Source organism: Acanthochromis polyacanthus, chromosome 4 (genome assembly GCF_021347895.1).
Source record: "Acanthochromis polyacanthus isolate Apoly-LR-REF ecotype Palm Island chromosome 4, KAUST_Apoly_ChrSc, whole genome shotgun sequence".
Lineage (NCBI taxonomy): Eukaryota > Metazoa > Chordata > Actinopteri > Pomacentridae > Acanthochromis > Acanthochromis polyacanthus.
In genome coordinates this window covers 37,986,234-38,005,651 of record NC_067116.1, presented here as the reverse complement: position 1 = coordinate 38,005,651, position 19,418 = coordinate 37,986,234, and the positions used below count along the sequence as shown (strand labels likewise).

The 19,418-nt window shown below is 39.3% G+C and overlaps 1 protein-coding gene across 1 annotated transcript; it reads right to left on the bottom strand.

Moving 5' to 3' along the window:
- Nucleotides 1-650: 650 nt before the first annotated feature.
- On the bottom strand, nt 651-19,366 carry mef2b (myocyte enhancer factor 2b). Its single transcript, XM_022191924.2, has 10 exons — nt 19,254-19,366; nt 13,784-14,093; nt 9,729-9,805; nt 7,665-7,868; nt 7,255-7,383; nt 6,893-7,076; nt 5,484-5,632; nt 4,801-4,915; nt 3,836-3,956; nt 651-2,850 (listed from the first exon to the last, which is right to left on the bottom strand). Exons 2-10 carry the CDS (start codon nt 14,013-14,015, stop codon nt 2,538-2,540), a joined length of 1,524 nt encoding a protein of 507 aa, XP_022047616.1. The 5' UTR covers nt 14,016-14,093; nt 19,254-19,366; the 3' UTR covers nt 651-2,537.
- Between the last annotated feature and the right edge of the window lie 52 nt (nt 19,367-19,418).

Genomic DNA, 19,418 nt, shown 5'->3' with positions numbered 1-19,418 from the left:
GTGCAAAAACCAGGACCCAGACATGCCCTACAGACTGGGCCCAGCCTGGTCTCTGGGGAGCAGACCAGACATGACCCCAGCGAGAGTCTCTTTTCATTTAGGGAGGAGCGACGACAGAGATGGACCGGGCCTCGACTCCTCCACGTTTCTTCCCCTTTGGCTATTAGTTGAAATGGAAAAGGCAGGCAAATGCTCTATTGGGGAAGCATAAGAAGGCGTTCAGCAGGCATGGTAACTGTGAGACAACCAGCTGTGGGAATGAGGCTTTTTGTGCTGAATGTGTTTTTATGAAAAAAAAAAAGAAGAGATATAAAAGTCCCCAGGCTTTTAAGTGGTCCATTCTCGTTGCTCTCGTTTGGTGACGGGGTGGTGAGCTGTCTGACAGGGGCCTGACATGATAATGAGGGAGTGTGTGTGTGTGTGTGTGTGTTCAAAAGATGGAACGAAGGTGAATAAGACGAAATAAATGGACACATGAAAGCTACACAGTGGAGGGTGTTTTATCTGCCTTCAGACCGAATGTACCTTAAAAAAAACACACCCACATGCACAGAGGAAGCAGAATCACATTTTCTCTCCAAAGAAAGATGATAAAATAAAATCTCCTTTGTTGAACAAAAAGGAGGAAAAAAATCAGGCGAGGGCAAATGTACAAATTAAACACTTTTTATTTAAAAGGAATCACAACAAATGTCAAATAAAAATCAGTCTTTGTTCTGTTAGTGAAGCATTCAGCAAAAAGAGAAAAAACAAAATCAATCCAAAACATCAGAATACTGATAACTTGGTTTTTCATGCTGATATTAATTAGCTGCATTTAACAAAAGAGAAAAGAGAGCTAATTCCACAGCAGATTTGAAGACCTCCATCAGCTGAATCAGGGAGTCTCTGCAGCGTTTATCATGATGTATTTGCATCACCGAACCTGTGTCCTGTCATAGAGATTCACTGGATAATTAATAACCGGCAGTTAAAGCTGCACTTTTCTCTAATCAGTGTGATGGCGTGAACTAAGATGACCCCTTGTGGACAATAAGTGGAAATAACCTGAATTCTTGCTGCATTTTGCCATTTTCAGAACAGAATTTAAAAATGCAACACTAAAAACATCCAGCACACAACATTAAAAAGTACAGATACAATGAAAACTAAATGAAAATGTGTTTTAATGAAACATCCTATGAATATTTAGACTCTTTAAATACACAGTGTCCCGCTTATTTCTAAATATCAATAATATCTACAATATGCACTTACTAAATGAAGCCCTTTGGGAAAAAGTTTGCATTTTTTATATCACTGAATTCAGATTTAGACACAAATCTTTGGTGGTTTCAGTGTTTGAGTGCAATGCAGACGGGCAATATTTAAACACTTTGGTCTTAAGTTGAAGCAAGCTGACATCAGTTTTTATTCTGACAATAACATATGAGTCATTTGGAGGAAGAACACAGCTAAAGCTTAGAAGACAAACCTGATAAGAAATCATTTTTTACACTTCCTTAAAAAAAACAGCATCCAGAAGTACATTTTTTCAAGTCTGTCTTAAACAATGTGCTGCTGCTGTGAAAAGTTCCGCCTGGTGGCCCTGAAGTAATCCTGCAGTGAAAGAGTTGCTCTGTATAAAAATGCATGAAGTTAGTTAGACAAATCAAGAGCACATCTTGCAAACTGCTGGTATTTTTAGACCAACGCTCCCCCTCTTTGATACTCTCCAACATTTGCTTTAGTATGAGACTGTGCTCTGCAAATAAACTCCACTGTCACCAGAACAAAGCGCAGCAGTGAAACACTATCTGAGCAAACACAAATAGCATTTCAGGCTACTCAAACCTCCCGTTTGTTGGATTTCAGAGTGCACTTTTACGCCATCTCTCTCATTAAAAATTCATTACGAAGGGACTTTTTCACAGCCAGTGCAGGCAGCAGGTGACCAAAAATAAATCAGCAGTGGTTCAAGACAGACTTGAAAAAAATGACAAGTGCACAGGAACATTTTACTGTTTCCAAACTCCTCCTAAACCTTCTGTGAAATCTGTCTAGTTTTATGTGTCTGTCTATAACATTTATACAAAGACTTCAATGTTGCATAATTTGCCATTTTCCAAATTTCACACCGAACCACAGTCAAGCACTGAACTACTCAGAACTTCTGTCGCTTTCAAAGCCAAATGCAGAACTATTTGCACTTTTGGAGAAACTCAGTTGGTCCCGCTGTGCTGCTGCAGCGATCTAGAACAAAGTCACAGAAACGAAAACAAACACATTTTCAACTGCATTTTTTGATTCACATTAGCTCCACACAGAAAACTAAACCTAACCAAACAAAAAGCGTAAGTCTGTATGCATCTATCTCCTCATGGGATCAAGCAAGTGATGCAGAGAAGAATTTCCTGCTGCCCAGGAGAGACCAGCTCTGTGTGAGGAGACAAAGAGAGGCGTTGCTCTCTGGGATGACGGGGAGACATCCTCCCCATCTGGTTCTGCTGACAGACAGCTGTTGGACGGCAGACGCTGTTATAAACTACAGCAGCCGGCTATCTCTGCCAGCCGTCACTCATCTCTAACTGCCTGAGCGGTTGCCCTCCATCCTCCTCGTCTTGCGGGTAGCTGGCTTTGGGAAACTCCTTGGCGCCATTGGCCGGGCCGCTTTCTGGAGGGGTATGGCGAGCAGAGTCGGGGTTGCTCATTGGAGAATGCTGCCTGAGGTGGTGCAGAGGAGGGGAGGTAGGTGAGGACATGTGCTCAGGAGAGCTGCGCTCCGATTTGATGCTGAGGTTGAGGGAGGGCAGATGTGGAGAGGTGGAGGAGCAGGACTGAGAGGGGAAGGAGCACCCCCCACTGGACATCCTGCAAACAACAAGAGCGAGCATCAGTTCCGCAATTACAGTCAAAAAAAAACCTTACAACATAGTGAATTCAACAATTGAAAATGTACTATTATGGATTAAAGAAGTACAAGGACACTCCCATTACTATTTTTCTGCATATAAATAACACATGAGGCACCAGAAAGTGTGATTCTATATTTTCTGGGAAGAAAATGGACTAATAAATCCCGTAAAAAATAACTTTCAAATGATTAAATGACATTTTTCCACATTTAAATAATATTTGAATAATAGTGTAAATTAGTATTTATTTACAACAGCAGCAGCAACAACAACAACAATAATGGTAATAATAATAATTGAAAATAGACTAATTTGTCCCATAAAAATAGTATTAAATACTTAAATAAAAATTTTCCACATATAAATAGTATTTAAATAAAAATATAAATCATTATTTATTTATAACAGCAGCAGCAACAACAACAATAATTATTATTATTATTATTATCACAAAATAAAAACTATGCCAATAGCAATTACTGTATATTTATACACTATATATTATACCTTTTAAAAAATAAACTCTTGTTTTCTTATCAATTTAGAAAGGCAGCTTGATCATTAATCTCTTTTGTCTTTTTTTATATTTTCTCTAATTTTACACAATCTATTACATTTCCATTTTTTCCCCTTTTATAAGACTTTTATTTTTCTATACAATATTTTTCTCTTCCTTTTTGTTGCTCTGACTATTTAACTTCATTGTCCTCTAAAGACATGATCAGTGTATATTTGCTGTCATTTTAAGGCGTGGTACTGTGTAAATGAAGTGTTGTCTGTTGCTGTTTTGTGCCTGATTAATTGAAATGTTGTGCAGAAAGACTGAAAGCAGAGGGAAACATTGTGAGAGAAAACAACGGTGCAGGCTCAGTTCCCTGATTGATTCCATTTTACCCACACAGTGGATATATTACTTCCATAGTAACATATAATATGCTTACCCTGGACTTATATGAGCCCCGTGGGGCCCGTGAGGCTCCTGAGGCGGCTGTGCTGGTTGCCAGGGGTTCACTGTTCCTCGCTGTAAACTAACAGAGTGATAAAAACCAGGCTGGCCATACTCTGGAAAGAAATAAGAGGCACGGATATAAAACATACAACAGAGATGGATTTAAATAAAACGGCTTTACTTAAAGAATGGAGGGATTATCTCCACTTAACCAAAAGACTAGTTTTCTTGCTGTGAGTAAGATGAGTAGATCGGCACTCTGATAAGACTGTCACCTGAACTTAGCACAACGTACATGCAGAAAGAGGGAGGAATATGACATTTAAGCTCACAGTTTAACATCTTGTATGTTGTTATTTGTACAGTCAGTTCTGTCTATGACTGCTTCATGGCTGGGTGGAGCAACGACTCTCATCGTCACCGTGACGTTGGAAGGAAACCTGCAGAAACTCTTTGAGCTCTCAAAGAGAAGCCTAAAAACAGCCCTGTACAAACCTCCAACTTCATATTTTTACTCTTTGTTGTTGTGCAGATTTCAAAAAAGATTAAAGCTAACTGGCCAATTTGAAGGCTAGTATAAGGACACTCTAGTAGTCTTTGTATCTCTTGTAACTCTCAGAACAAAAGAAAACAAGATTACTTCCCAAGATGCTATGATTTTCACATCGAGCATTCTTTTTTAATTCATGCTGTGTACAGAGCAGATGATACAGGGCAGACAGCCGATCCCTTAAAGAGCCTCTGTGCACAGAACAGTCCAAACCTCCTGTGATATCTGACTAATTTAACGTGTCTGCTTATAACATTTACACAAATCTCAGCACAACTGTGTATACCATTATTTTTAAAAAGCCAACTTTTTGCTTTAAAATACCTTTATAATTGCTATGTTTTTCACATTTAGCACTCCTTTAAATTCATGCTCTACACAGAGCAGACGATGCAGGTCAGACCTACCAGAGGATCCAGGGGGAGGGAGACCGTATCCTCCCAAACTGTGACTCAGCAGCCCTGCCTTCCCCATCGCCACCATGGAGCTGCCGCTGTGGAAGCCCTGATACAGGAGACCCCTCTGATGATCAGAGAGGCAGAAACAGTCAAACTGAAAATCTTGCTGCGATGCCGTGATCTCAGTGCACAAACACGATGTAGAACTTGTGACTATTGTAACTGTGAGAGGTGTGAGAGAGTCAGAGAAACTGTGAAAATGCTTGCACAAGTTTGCAGAACTATGTGGGTTTATTGGCATATTTATTCAGTTTTAATAAAGAAAGGCAGCATTGCATACTGTAGGTCCACTCTAACTCTCATTTCTTCTAAATCAAAGCTCAAGACTTTTCTGTTTGCCATTGCTTTCCTATTATCGCCTAGTTTAACTTGTTTTAAATGCAAATTGTGACTTTATTATTTATATGTCTAATTTTCCTTTTCTTTTCTATGTTTTATTATATTTATTATTTTAATTGTGCTTTTTCATCCTTGCCTGAATGTTTCCAATGCTTTTAATGTTTTAATGTGAAGCACGCCGAGTTGCCCTCGTGTATGAAATGTGCTATACAAATAAAGCTGCCTTGCCTTGCCTTGCCTAGTGTTACAATCACTATTTGTGTTGATTAGGCTGGATACCAACAGCTACTTACAGCAGAGTTGTGGTTAGCACGTGCAGCGCCCATGGCCTGATTAGCTGCATCTGCTCGCAGGTTCTCACTGCCCAGGTTCAGAGGAGGAGGACTCTTCATGTCGAGAGCTCGATTCAGGTTTCCGTGCGAGAACACAGAGTAGCCGATGCCTAACCAGTGAAAGAAAGGAGCAGGAAGTGAAAAAAACCCCGAAACTTACTCACTCACAGAGGAGTAATTTATTCTCTGCGATACATTCCTCACCTCCCTGTGTTGCCGTCTGCAAATGTGGCAAAAATGAACTTCTTCTTTTTGTTCAAATTTGAAATTAGCAGCTCTTTATGAGGTGGCCATCATTTACAACTTATACTGTTTCTAATATTTTCAAATGTGCTGATGATCTGATTGCAAACCAAAAAAATCTATCAGTGTCAATTCTCAGTAAAAACACGATGCTGTATTTAGAAAATACTTTGGATTTTTGTGATTATTTGACATCATAATCTTTCCATTTAAAGACTGTAATAGCGGCTGACATGACAGGCAGGTGTGATGCGTTCAACATGGAAACCACAGAAATGTTATAGCCACTGTTACGCTGGTGGAGGGCCGGTTTCACAGAACAGGCCGACTGCATGTGCGGATTAGTGCGCAGACACACACACTCACACACACACTTCCTGTGAGTTCACAGCCAGCTGCACAGATGGTTGACGGTGCACATGTGAACTTTAGAGCGAGCATTCAGCAAGACAAATTCTTAATTTGACTGATTTTCATGCATAAAGCTTGAGCAATGGTTGCTGGACAATGTTTCAAGCACATGATAAATAGATGTTAAGCCAATAAATTAAGAAAACTATTTTTCATCAGAAGAATTTGTAGATTTTATCTTGCAAGTAATTCTTTTACCGATACAGCGTCAGTAAGAAGTCAAATTGGACTCATAAGTCAGTAAAAAGACACATTAAAAGACTTTGATTTTGTTAAAAAGTGCCGTTTCTGACAGCCATAGCAGCATACAGTAAACAGTAATACAAACTCTATACAAACCAAACGCATGCTTTTCCAGACAGAAGACAATTTCCAGAAAATATTTCCCTTTGTAAATAAAATATTTCTGGTAGTGCTTGATGGAAATATCATCTTTTCTTTTACATTTAAATTGTATTAATTGATGCTTTTGCACATCCATTTTGATGTCTAAGCTGTGTCTTTTCATGGACCTGTCTGTCTGTAACTCAGTGTTACATTATATTGTTATATTGTCTCGTACAGGTTCCTCAGTGCTGTTTGTCAGTGACTCAGTATTGTTTTGTTGTGTTATTTGAGGACAGGTCTCTCTTGAGAATGAGACCCCGTGTCTGAATGAGATTACCTGTATAAATAAAGGTTAAATACATTTAAAAAATTAGTCTGTCCAGGCTCACCTGAGTGTGGGGTCATGAATGTGGTGTGTGGTGCAGCAGGACTGGCAGAACCGGGTCTGGAGCTCAGAGGTTTGAAGCCTGGAGGTCTGTGGGAGGCCATGCTGGATCCGGAGGAGTTGGGGAAACCGTTCTCACAACCTGCAGACACCAGAAACTGTGCCTCCGGTGAGAGCAGAGACGGACCCTGAACAGTAAAACGTAACAGCATAAGTATACGATCTATTTCAGTTGGTTAAAAGAAGTGAAATACACAGATTTGACTTCAGAAGTCAGCTCATAGGTTTTATTTTTACATAGTTTCAGCAGGTTTTTAAGTGTGTTTGTGTTGAAAAGTGTGAGAGCAGGAGTGTGTGCTGACTGACGTAGAAGCGCTGGCGAGCCACAGACAGATCCATGCCCTCGCTCAGAGGATATTTGTCTGCTGCCACCTGCATGCTCTCCTCGCTGTCGAGCTCTGAGCCGTCGAGACCGAGGCCTTTCCTCCGCAGGGTCTGATGCAGAACAGAAAGTACATGTGGAAAATTACCCACAATGATCGCATGATGGTTTAGGAGATTTTCAGTGAAAATGCAACAACCCGTATTCATCTTAGCACAAGCATGCCATTTGAAATTCTTGGTTCTGCTTTCTATCTAAAAATCAAATGATTGTTTTATAAGAAAGTGCATTATGATGACGCTTAATCTCAGTATGAAATCATGCAAGACTTGACTGTCATGTCACAGCTTTGTACACCGCAACCCTTCACACAGTTCCTTTCAGTAGTTTCTACCTCCAGTATGTCCGTGTTGGTGCGACTCTCGTGCGGCTCGCTGTACTCCGTGTATTTCAGCAGAACTTTATCCATGTCGGTGCTGGCGTACTGGAACAGACGGTTGGTGCTGTTGAAGATGATGAGGGCGATCTCACAGTCACAGAGCACGCTCAGCTCGTACGCCTTCTTCATCAGGCCAAACTTACGCTTCGTGAAAGTCACCTATGACAAAAATAAATACAAGTTTGCGGCATTGTCCCTTCTCTTTCAGCCAGCTGCGTGTGAACTAGATTAGTACAGGCGGCTTTAAGAGTGAAGAAGTGCTATTAATTAAGCATGTGGGACAAATCAGCTGATTCAAGTCAACTTAAAAAAGCATTAAAATTCACTTTCTGTGCTGTTAACAGAAATACTATTGATAGAACTGAATTTATTCTATTTTTTAATAACAGCAGAACCTGCAACTCTACTTGCGAACACACAAAAAAACAGTCTATATACGTATATTTCCTAAAATCACAAGTTCAACCTGGTAGGGTTTTAAAATCTGTACAACAAATAACACTGTCTGTCCTCAGACACTTAATTCAGATAAGGAAAAACTCCACAAAAACAGACCTTATCACCAGAAAACATTCAGTCTAAAAGATCAGATATGAGAAATGAATTGTGTTTACCAGATCTTTGAAAATGGTTTTAAAAGTTTTTCTAGTCCTCGATGTGCTTCTTTTTCAGAAAATATCTGTTTTGTGGTTTTATCTACACACATTTATCAAAAACCTGCATTCTTATTAACATATAAAAATTCTATGGGCATGATATAAATGTTTCTCTCACGCGGCAGTACCGTGCAAATGGTATCTTGGTCTGTGGTGTCTGAAAAAACATACTGTATTTAACTTTGGTGGTGCAAGCTGAAGTCAAGATGAAAGTCTACTTGTAATCTGTGTTATCTGATTCATCTTCCATCAAGCTGATAAAAACTTCCTCTAATGGTAAATATATCTTCTCTTCAGACTTAAGCTATATTTCCTCTTTTCCTCTTGGCCTGTTAGCGCACCCGCTGTGTGAAAGAACATAAGTGTTCTTACTGTTCTTTTGGCACCGAGCGAAATATCGTAGTGGCGTTTGGATTTGGTTAAATTTACAGCGGTGGGACATCATGTGCTCCTGGCAACAGACAGCTTGAATTAACACCTACTAGGCGACAATTCTGTCCATAGAAAATGACTCATGCTACAAATATCACAATATATAACTACACAATCTGTCTGTTTCTCACTGCTATCTTTGTGTTTCTCTGTTCCCTTCTCAACCGTGCAACTCCTGTTAACGGGAGTCTTTTCTTTCCACTGTCACCAAGAGCTTGCTCAAAGGCAAATGCTGGGATTCTCTCTGTAATGTAATATTGTTAAGTCTTCATTTTGCAATGTCGTATATGCCAAGATGACTTATCTAGCAATTTGGTGCGATATTAACACGATTTCATTCAACTCAGTCATTCTAAATATCATAATATGGAATTACATCTTTTACTCGCACTACAAAGAAAAGTCCTATGTTCTTGCTGCACAACACGTATTCCATGAGTTTACATTGTAATCAGTGTCACATTTGGTGTTCTGCAAAGACACGCACTGCTGCTGCTGTTTCCACTGTTTCTATCTGTTTCTGTCTTTCTATCTTCAGACTGATTCTCCCAGTACTTGTAGTATCTCCCAGCCGCTATTACTTAACCTTGAAGTCTATAAAATGTCAAGGAAACAGTAAAAAGGTGTCCATCACAAGTCCCCGGAGCCCAGCCAGCTGTCCAAAACCCAATGATGTTCACTTTTCAAATATATAAAACGGAGGAAAGCAGCAAGCTATCACACTGGAGAGGCTGGGACTAGAGACCATTTGGAATTTTTGCTTTAAAAACATTTAACCGATCAGCAAATCAGTCCCTTATTAATTTTTTGTTGATCATCTGCTTGACTATAACTCCAGCATTGTGAGTTTTGACACTGTACAAGCATTGCTGCGGCAAATGTGTCGTTATAACAGGTTCTGAAATAGATGAAATATTGCATTTGGGCTCACCTGTCTGTTCCTCTGGTCAAGAATACGAGAAATTTGTATTTTCTTTCTTCCCATTTTTTCTGCTTGTACACTGACGCCTGTAAAAAAAAAAAAAGAAAACCAAATAAATTGCTTAGAGTAATAATACAAGATGCATTCGTTTTGAAGTTTGACATCAATAAATATGATCTAAAACACTAACAATTACAACTTTTCCTCCTCTTACTGATATGTTTCCAAGCTTTTTAACTATTTCTTGTGAGCGATTTGAGGAGATACGTATCTACATTTCATAGCTAAAACAGAAATTTTCAAAAACAATTCTCACATTCACATAATTCTGGTGGGAAAGTGTCCTCCGTTTGGTTTAAGTGTCTCGGGTCCCTTCCCCTCGGTAGGGGCAGGGTGTTTATTTTTACCGCCACGAGGCGATGCAGTCTAAAGTTAGAGCGGCTCTTGCCGGGCCAGCAGTCCACACAGGCTGACACCCTCGCAGTCTGGGTTACCCCCTGGGCCAACAGCACAGTGCTCGACTGCACCGCGCAGCCCCAAGAGACAGGGTTAAAAATACAGTCCACAGCTCCTTTTAAAGGTTCAGCAGGCAATAGCTGTAACCAAACAGCAGAAGGAAAACGGTGTGTTTTTGAAAGATGGCTGACGCAAAGAAAAAGCCACCCACTCCTCTCTCATGCACAGCCAGGTCAGAAAAAAGCAGGATTTAGAGGGGCAGAAGGCAAAGATGTGGATGGATTGTGGCTGGCTTGAGAATGTCCATTTTTGAAAGTCACACCAGCTGTTTTTCTGTTTTTTTCTTCAGCGAGAAAACTCTTTCCCCCTGCAGGACCATATAGAGCTGGACATTACACCAAAACATCAAATCAAAGGATCCTTTTCACTGACGCTTGTTGCAGCCATTAATTCACTTTGCTGCTAAACTGTACAACACAAAACCAAATGCGTACATACATTTGAGTTATCTCCACTCCCTATCAGTCACACAGCCGCATTAAGTGGTAGTCTGACTCCTCTGACCTGACCATACAGTGCTTCTCCAAAGCCCCAAAGGAGCTTTCACTGGTTTTCCCCCTTAATTCTGGACATGTATTGGACTTCTCTATATTTAGTCGCCTGCCCCTCCTGATGATGCCTGAGCGGATATGGCGCCTGCATTCCCACGACCCCTGAAGTGCCCGCTGTCCCTCAACATAAGCTTGGCACACAAGCATCTGGGGCATTTCTGGAAGAATCCACCTCTTTGCCCTCATGATTACCTTATAAAGTCCTATGATATCTGCCGCACTGAATCCGCTGCAGGGACAAGACGCATCTAGACGGTGGAAGCCGCAGACAAACTCATCGTTGCCATTGTCTTTAGGGTAAAGAGCGCACAGGGAAGGCAAGCAGGACCACAAAAACCATTGTTGGTCTCTCTAACGAACAGCTCAGCTACCACAAAGAATTCACACCAGGTTAAGCTGTTCTGTTTTCTGGACCAGAAGTGAGACAATTTACCTCATATCAATGCATGTTAATGGTGAGGATAGGGGGAAGTGGGACATCTGATCTTAACAGAGCAGACAGATCTTTATCTCAGGGTTTTACCGAAGGTTCCTCTCCTCTCAGATATAACCAAATGACAACTATCAGCGCCACAGACAGCTCTGTTAGAAAACGCATGACTAGCTGGACAAATATAGCAACACCTCCAGTCAAACAGCGCGGTGTTAGCTATAGAACTGTATGTGGTTTAGCAGGTTTGTTGAAGGGCCTAAAGGCAGAGACAGGCAGGAAGAGCCTGGCTGCGCCCCACAGCTAATTTTGGATATTTTCCCATATGACAACTGTCATTCGAGGTCTGTGAAGGCGCAGAACCAGCCAAGCAGCATGAACCCACCACCTGTGACCTTTCACGTCCAAGGTCGCCTCCTGACCGTAGCATCTCTGAGAAAACGTGAACATAAAAAGGAAGTAGAAGAGCTTTATGTTGAGCAGTGTGGTCCCAGGAGATAAGACACAAACGCAGGCAAAATCACCGTCTGTCCAGTAATAGTGCAATAATTGCACACATTTACGCTTGCCCCTGGGTCTCAGGCTTCTACTGGGAAAGACAGCACCTTTGTCAGATGCTTCCCAGAGGCGAGACAGTGGAAAACCCTGAGCAAAGCACCAGTAGCCCTGCTCTCTGACATTACCATGGGTTCTTCTGACTGTCCACACAGAAACTCACTGGACCAATGTCGCACAAGACAACTCGCAAATCCACAATCCAGAACGTTTTCTGATCAGTTGCTCTGATATTACTGATTAACGCTGCAGTGGATGATTTTTGTGCTGCAGTGAACTATATGCATGAATGAGAAGGGGAAAAAAAGTAGGCCATTTGTCAAGTATTGGGGGTTCTGCTTGAGCGGTTTTCTTTCCATGAGTCATTCAGAGCATGGTGGTCGGTAAAAGGTTCAACAACATGGTAAACACGTGTAAACACATGAAGCAAGGAACCCCGATGACTTATTATGTGGCAACAAAGCACTATTAGTTGTCAAATAGGGTAAAAAACCAAATGAATGAAGTTGCAAAAAAAAACTAAAATACTGAGACATGTTTTGAGAAAAAGGTTTTGCCTCTACTGCAAAATATTATTTAGTGTATGTTTTGTTCAGTTATGTATTAATTATTCAATGACAGGCATGCAGAAAGAAGCTGAACCAAACATGACTAATGTGTTACACTAGTGACAGCAGCAGTGCTGTAGGGTGACATCTAACAGGACTTTCACTGTTTCAGTCATTCCTGAAATCAAAGTTAAGAGAGTAAAATGTGAAACTGAGCAGAAAGCTGTCTTCAAAAATAACCCCAATAAATACAATACATATACTAGCTCCCAAACTCAAGCTAAAAATGTTTAGGGTTCAAAATTATAAGTGAAATATCTGTGATGTAGTCGCACTTATTCATTTCAAAACAGAAACATATTTTAAGCGGAGGAAGGCCTCAGGGTAACAGTTTCTCAGAGAATTTATCACACTTTACAGTTCATGATGCAGGTTTGCATAGCTCACATTGCAACCTAAAGAATGCTATTTGTACATCAAAGCACGAGCAGCTCTACTTACTCTGGGGGATACACAAATGTCTGCATGTGTGTCATCTTCGGGGGGTCAGACGGTTCGTGTGCCTTTGGAGAGCAATGTTGAGGAAATATTTGTCTAATTTTAACTGGAGATAATTGAATTGCCTTGATATTTTTGATAGAGCCAGAGTGGTCATGGTATACATGGGCGTGACATGAGCATTCGATGCTTCCAGAAATAGAGGGAAAAAAGTTTTTCAGGAGTTTAGAAAGACTCTCTGGAGGAGCCACTACATCAGCTTCGAATGACACAGTGGGGAAAACAGACTTCCCTGCAAAATAAGGTCATCTAGAGCCAATAAAGCCACATTTTTAAGAGAACAACAGCTTCATCAATGCACATTTGGAGGGAAACCTAGAGAGCAGTTGACTGAGGGCAACAGGTTGAAGGGATGAAAAAATGAACTCTGTCTATTTATCTATTAAAATCTATATTTATTAGGCAATGAAACGCAGAGGAGGAATTATGCAAATACTTATAACAGAAAATTAATAATACATACATAAAAATGGAATCTGTTGAGCTGAGATGCTTCCAAAAGTCGAACCGGTCACCGCTGAAATGACTCTAAAAGTGATGTGCCTGCTGCCCAAGGACGCAGATTCAATTTGCACAGCGAGCTATAAATAAAAACTGTAAAAATACATAGCTTAAAAATGTTTGTGAATAATTAGTCCCGATAAATTGCTGACGTCATTCAAAATAGGCCGTTTAAGAATAGCCCGTCTGTCCCCGGGTTGCCAAGCTCCTCCGTCTAATTTAGCCTCATCTATAGGCAGTCCTCAATAACACAGCAACAGGTACGGAACTCACAGCTGTGTCATGCAAGCTGCCACACAGGAAAGCCCCAGGAAACTTTGCTCATTTGCCTTAAAAACCGAAATTGTGTCGAAAAAAGCGCACCGAACACGTGCGTAAAAACCAAAATAGAGCATCAGTTCTCACCTGTTCCTCGATCTCCTTGTTTACTTCTGAGGTGCAGACACTTGATCCGGGGCCAGCAAACAGGGAAAGCCGGGAAGCGCAGATGTGTAAAGGAGCAGGAGGAGCGTTTGTCTCTGGTGCCGTGTGCTGATGTGCAGATATTCACCTGATGCAGTAGCAGCGGATGGTTCAGGAGCGCTGCTTTCCAACAGCTGGCTGCTGCTGCTGCTGCCCGCCTCTCTTCTGTCACCATTCACCGCCTCCTCAGCCGCGCCATTGGACACACTCCACCGCCTCCCATCCGCCTTCAAACCCAGCCGTCGACTGAAGCCTGTCAGCAAGATCACAGCAGAAGTTGCACTTAAACTTGCAATTTGGCTTCTTTATGTCTAATTAATTGGCTTGAATGGGTTTGAATTGAATCGCAGGGCAGGAGGAGTTGAGGGGGAATGCCAGAGGGTTGTGAAAAATGCTGATGCACAATTTGCATATTTTCTACTCCCACCTACCACCCAACAAGCTGAATATTTGGTATAGGAAATGTGAAGCAGCATTTAAACGCTGAAAAAGTGTAAATTTGTACAGAAAGTTGAGCCATTCTTTGTTAAATGGAGAAAACATGAAGCTCTCCTTTAAGATTTTTAACACATCCAGCATCTTCTCAGTTCTTTCCCCCCTAAATGTTAAAAAATATCAATGACAAATGAAATAAAGGCCTATAAAATCAGACTATTGTTGCTTGTGCTTCTTCAGTAGTCTACTTAAAAGTTCTTGTCGTAGGCTTGAAGAGTTGTAAGCAGTCCAGAGTGATTTTTCCCCTTTTAGGCTGCTTGACCTGATTATGTGAGGCCCAAGGAGCTAAAGCTACAGCATGATCGATTCAATAAAGAAGAAGCAAAGATGACAAAAAAGTAGAAAATAATCATGAAATTTCTTATTTTTATTCAGACAAATACCTCGGTCATCCTCTGTAAAGGGAATGTCTATGAAGAGGTTGAGAACTGCTTCTCTAAAGATACATCCTCTGAGGTGTGTTACACTTTAATGGCATTTTGCACTGACATGAGATTTGTTTTCATGATCTTAAAATTCCAAAAAGGTCAGCTAAGTTGCACTAAACTCATCATGTCAAAGTGTGTGAAAATAAAGGGCTGTTTTATAGGGACTTTAAACTGCAACATCTTTTGAAAATATTTTTTATAGGGTCTCATTTCAATTTAAATTCAACAACAAAAATAGAATTAAAAAAAACAGTGAATATTGGTTTTGTGTGTGTCTTATGCAACATAACAGGCTTTCATTTCTCAAAGCAGTAATATTCTGAGAGGAAACCCTTGAGTTATTTTAGCCTCTGTGCACATCATGGTCAGTTAAAGAAAAGGTTATTGCATGACAAAAATAGAGAAGAAGCTTCATATTGGTGGAGATTTGCTCCACTAAAGTGCCCTTTGGCAATTTGCTGAGTACCACGAGTGTCTTATATGTGTCATATATGTTCACTGCTTCAATGTCATCAGTAGATGATGTCATCAGTAGATCACAGCAACACCCAACTTTGATGTGAAGCCATAAGTGTAATGTTGTACATCGCTGCACATATGGGATGCAATGACAAGGCTGTCGACCATGATGCAATACAACATCACCATTAGTTAGAAAAACACCACAATTCAATGGCCAATTCTCAGGTAATCTCGACTAAAAGTTCAACAAAACCTACAGAGGAGAACAGCTGCTGTATTGTACAGTATTGTGCAGTTGTTACTGTGTTCAGCCGCAGCACAAAATGAACCATGAATACATCAATGATACATAATCTTTCAGTTAGAATGCCATGTGTCCCAACAGCTGAGGCAGATTTGCAGTCGTTGTGTATGTTTATCAGCCGAGAATGGGTGTCTCTGATGAAAGCACGGAATAGAAAGCAAACGAAATGAGGAAATAAAGGACTAAACACAGAAATAAACTGAGCAAAAGCAAACCAAAGACGCTCAATGAACAGCAGACCATACTGTCAGCTTAATAGATATATTTAGAGGTAATAACTAAATCACTGCGTGAGCTGCATTATTGACTATTTTTGGGGAGTGACACAATGCACTCCAAAAATAATACGGTGTCAGTTTATTAGCACAGATCATCTGAGTAAGCGTGGATAACAACTCCATTTCTCTCCTCACACATAGACAAACACATCAATCAGCGGACGTATAGACACAACGAGCAGCGCGCACGCAAACGCACACTCGGTTTGAGATCCCAAGAGCATCTGATGCAATAGTTAGCAACATCCCTGCAGATTGCCACAGCCTTTACCTCCAGGATTCATCTGCATGGGCCCAATAAAGCCGACAGAGAGTAGTGCAAATCCCTATCTGTAAATACAGCGAGCTAATCACCTGCAACAAAGGGGAAATTATGTCTTAAGTGTGGTGTTTGTGCAAGTGTGTCCTTTGCACTTTTCTCGTAAACACTGTTTGGAGCGTCATCATCAGAGCAGAGACTGAAGGTGGAACCGCATTCACACATTATTCAGAATTACTGATAACTACACAAGCCACGAAGTAGAAGCTGTAGAAAGATAAAGGTGCCTTTGAGAACTTTCCGTATTTTTTTTTCATTTTCCTGAAACTTCTCACTTCTGCTTTCGACAAGATCAGCCACGACCCTTTTAGAGCATGTGGTGAGGCTGTCGAATTCAGAAATAGCCTCTATGGTCAGTGTACATGTGTGAGAGCAATTGTTCACATTGTGTATCTTTATAGCTACAGTCTTATCTACATCTCAACAGAATAAGCGTTACACCTTTACCTCCCCAACAGCCCCCAGCCTCTAACAGAACAATAAGGCCTCTGTGGTGCAATACGAGGACTTTAAGTATGTCAAGGTGCTTGTGGTCCAGCAGTGTGTTTTTGAAGTGCAACTTTAGTGAATATTAATTTGAAGGCAAATTCAGGACAAATAACTTAGTTGCAATACACACATTAAAGTAAAAGCACTGACAACAGTTTACTTGATGAAAAAAGTGCATATCTGTTAAGCTGCACATGTTTCCAAGGCAACTAGTGAAAAGTTAATTGGATTCAGAGAGTCCAAGAGGCTGGATTCATAGTCAAAGGGATACTTTACAGTGAACAGGGGTTAGTTAAGGTGGCTGCTCTGCTGCAAATTCCTCAGACATTTTCTGTAATTACACCTGCAACAATCCTATTTGGCTGAGGAGGAATTTGGGAGAAAATATGCAGTGTGTAAAGATGCGAGAAAATCTATAATATAAAATAAATAAATATGAAAATACAGTGCACAAATGACCTATGTAAAAAAAGTACTTGAATTTGTAAAATATAAAGCATAAAATAGAAAAATATCTGAAGTCCACTTAGAACCAAAGTGGTGTGCAATAAAAACTAGCAACCTATTAAATAAACACAATGACTAAAATATGACTTTGAATAAAAACACAATAAAATAAAGACAAATAAAGGACACAGCACAATAAAACATGAAGTCAAGGTAGCAAGCGCTACTGGATATAAACATATATGTATATATATATATATATATATATATATATATATATATATATATATATATATATATGGAACAGTCTCACAATACATGTAACATCTGAATAGAACCTATAAATTAACTATTATTTTTATCCTGTTTATTTATCACATTCTATAGTATGTATCAGCTCTCTTCATCAGCAGACAGTAAGGCTGCTGTTGGTAAGAGCGACAGTAATCCTCTAATCACTTTATGATTATGGTAGTTTACATTACAGCATAAGAAGTAGGCTAATCTTAAGGAAGACACACCACTATTATCAGCTGAACAACTCTGCATGTGAGTAAACCTGGGAATTTTGCCCCTACAAGTTTAACATCATTTTATTTAAATATATATATTTTTTCGTCAATATGATATAATAATAACACACATAACAAGAATTGTGTCTAAGTGAACAAATTTAAAGGGTAGTTAAATAAAATTAATTTAGTAGTCCTTTTGAGCAATACAAAATCTGTCACTTAAACATAAGATTAACTATATTCTCAAATGCTGATGCAACTCTGACTTTAACTGCAACAAAAATTTTAAGATCAAAATTATTATTTTATTGAAACACTTAGATTATTGCCAATTAATTTGCAATTGAGGATCCCATAGGACAAAAGTTATATGTTCAATTCATTATCATTGATATTTGTATTGATAATATAAAAATATTCTCAAATCAATAAGAATGTTTAACCTAGCTAACATAATACTAATGATAATGCATTTTTTTTACTGCTTGTTAGCTACTACTTTACTGTATTAGATGATGATGTACATAATTTACAATTAAGGGGCTTCGTAGAACAGAACTTATAACTTTTTAAAATTATCATTTAAGTTTGTATTCATGAAATAAAAATGTTATCAAATTAGCAGTAATATTTAGCATGTTGTAGCTAACATTCTAAACTAGCTAGCTAGTGCTATAGGTACCTAATATGACATAATGCTATTTGCTAAACATAAAACCAGCTAGTGAACCTCGTTAGCCTAGACAGATAATTTCTACTGCTAGTTAGCTATTATACTACTGTATTGGATGATCGCGTCCATAATTTACAATTGAGAGGCCTGTAGGACAGAAGTTCTAACTTTACATTTTTATTATTGATATTTAAATTCATGACATAAAAATTGTGTTAAATTAACAAGGGATGTTTAGCATGCTGTAGCTAACTTGCTAGCTAGTACTATAACAAGCTAATATGGCATAACACTACTAGTTTAACATAAAGTCACCTAGTTGGCCTTCTAGACAGATCATATTACATTTTAAACTGCTAGTTAGCTATTTTGCTACTGCATTAGGTGATAGTGTACATAATTTACAATTGATGGGACCTGTGGGACAGAAGTCATAAATATAATTTCAAATCAGCAAGTATATTTAGCTGTTGCTAACATTTGCAGCTAGCTAGCTAGCTAGTACTACAACATGCTAATATAGCATAACAATATTAGCTTTACACAAAGCCAGGTACAATGTTACTGTAATAGTTTATGGTATATACTGTATAATTTATCAGGATTCTAACATCAGCAGGTCCAGATTTTTAAAAATCATTGCTGGTTTTATACTCACACATTTTCACATATTACTTTTGTGATTTTATTTTTTATTATTGTTCAAATTAAAGGATCACCCTCTACATGACCATAATTTTAACAAAAACTAAAACTTTGTATATGTATATTCTGATTTTTAAAAAAAATCAGCAGATGAGTCAGTTGACTGTTAGAATATCATTATCAACTTACCTCATAAACACTTCTTTTGATTTCTTCTCACCAGTAAAATTATTTGACTATTATTTGAAGATTAGCAAGGCCTCTTTGCACTACTTTTCATTTTTAAGAGTTATTTTAAAATTGCCTTTAATACATATTTACGCACACTTTACATAAACAATGATCTCGCTTTAATTACCTAATAAAGGGATAACTGGGGTGTTTAATGTCTTCTGTTCTGTCCGGTGTTTTTGTGTTTGCTCAGTGAGCTCTGCCTCTCCCACAGCACGTCGAGGCATTGTTTCCGACGATCCAGGAGAAAAAGTCCATTGTTGTTGCGAACTTTTTAATCTGGGGATTTAAA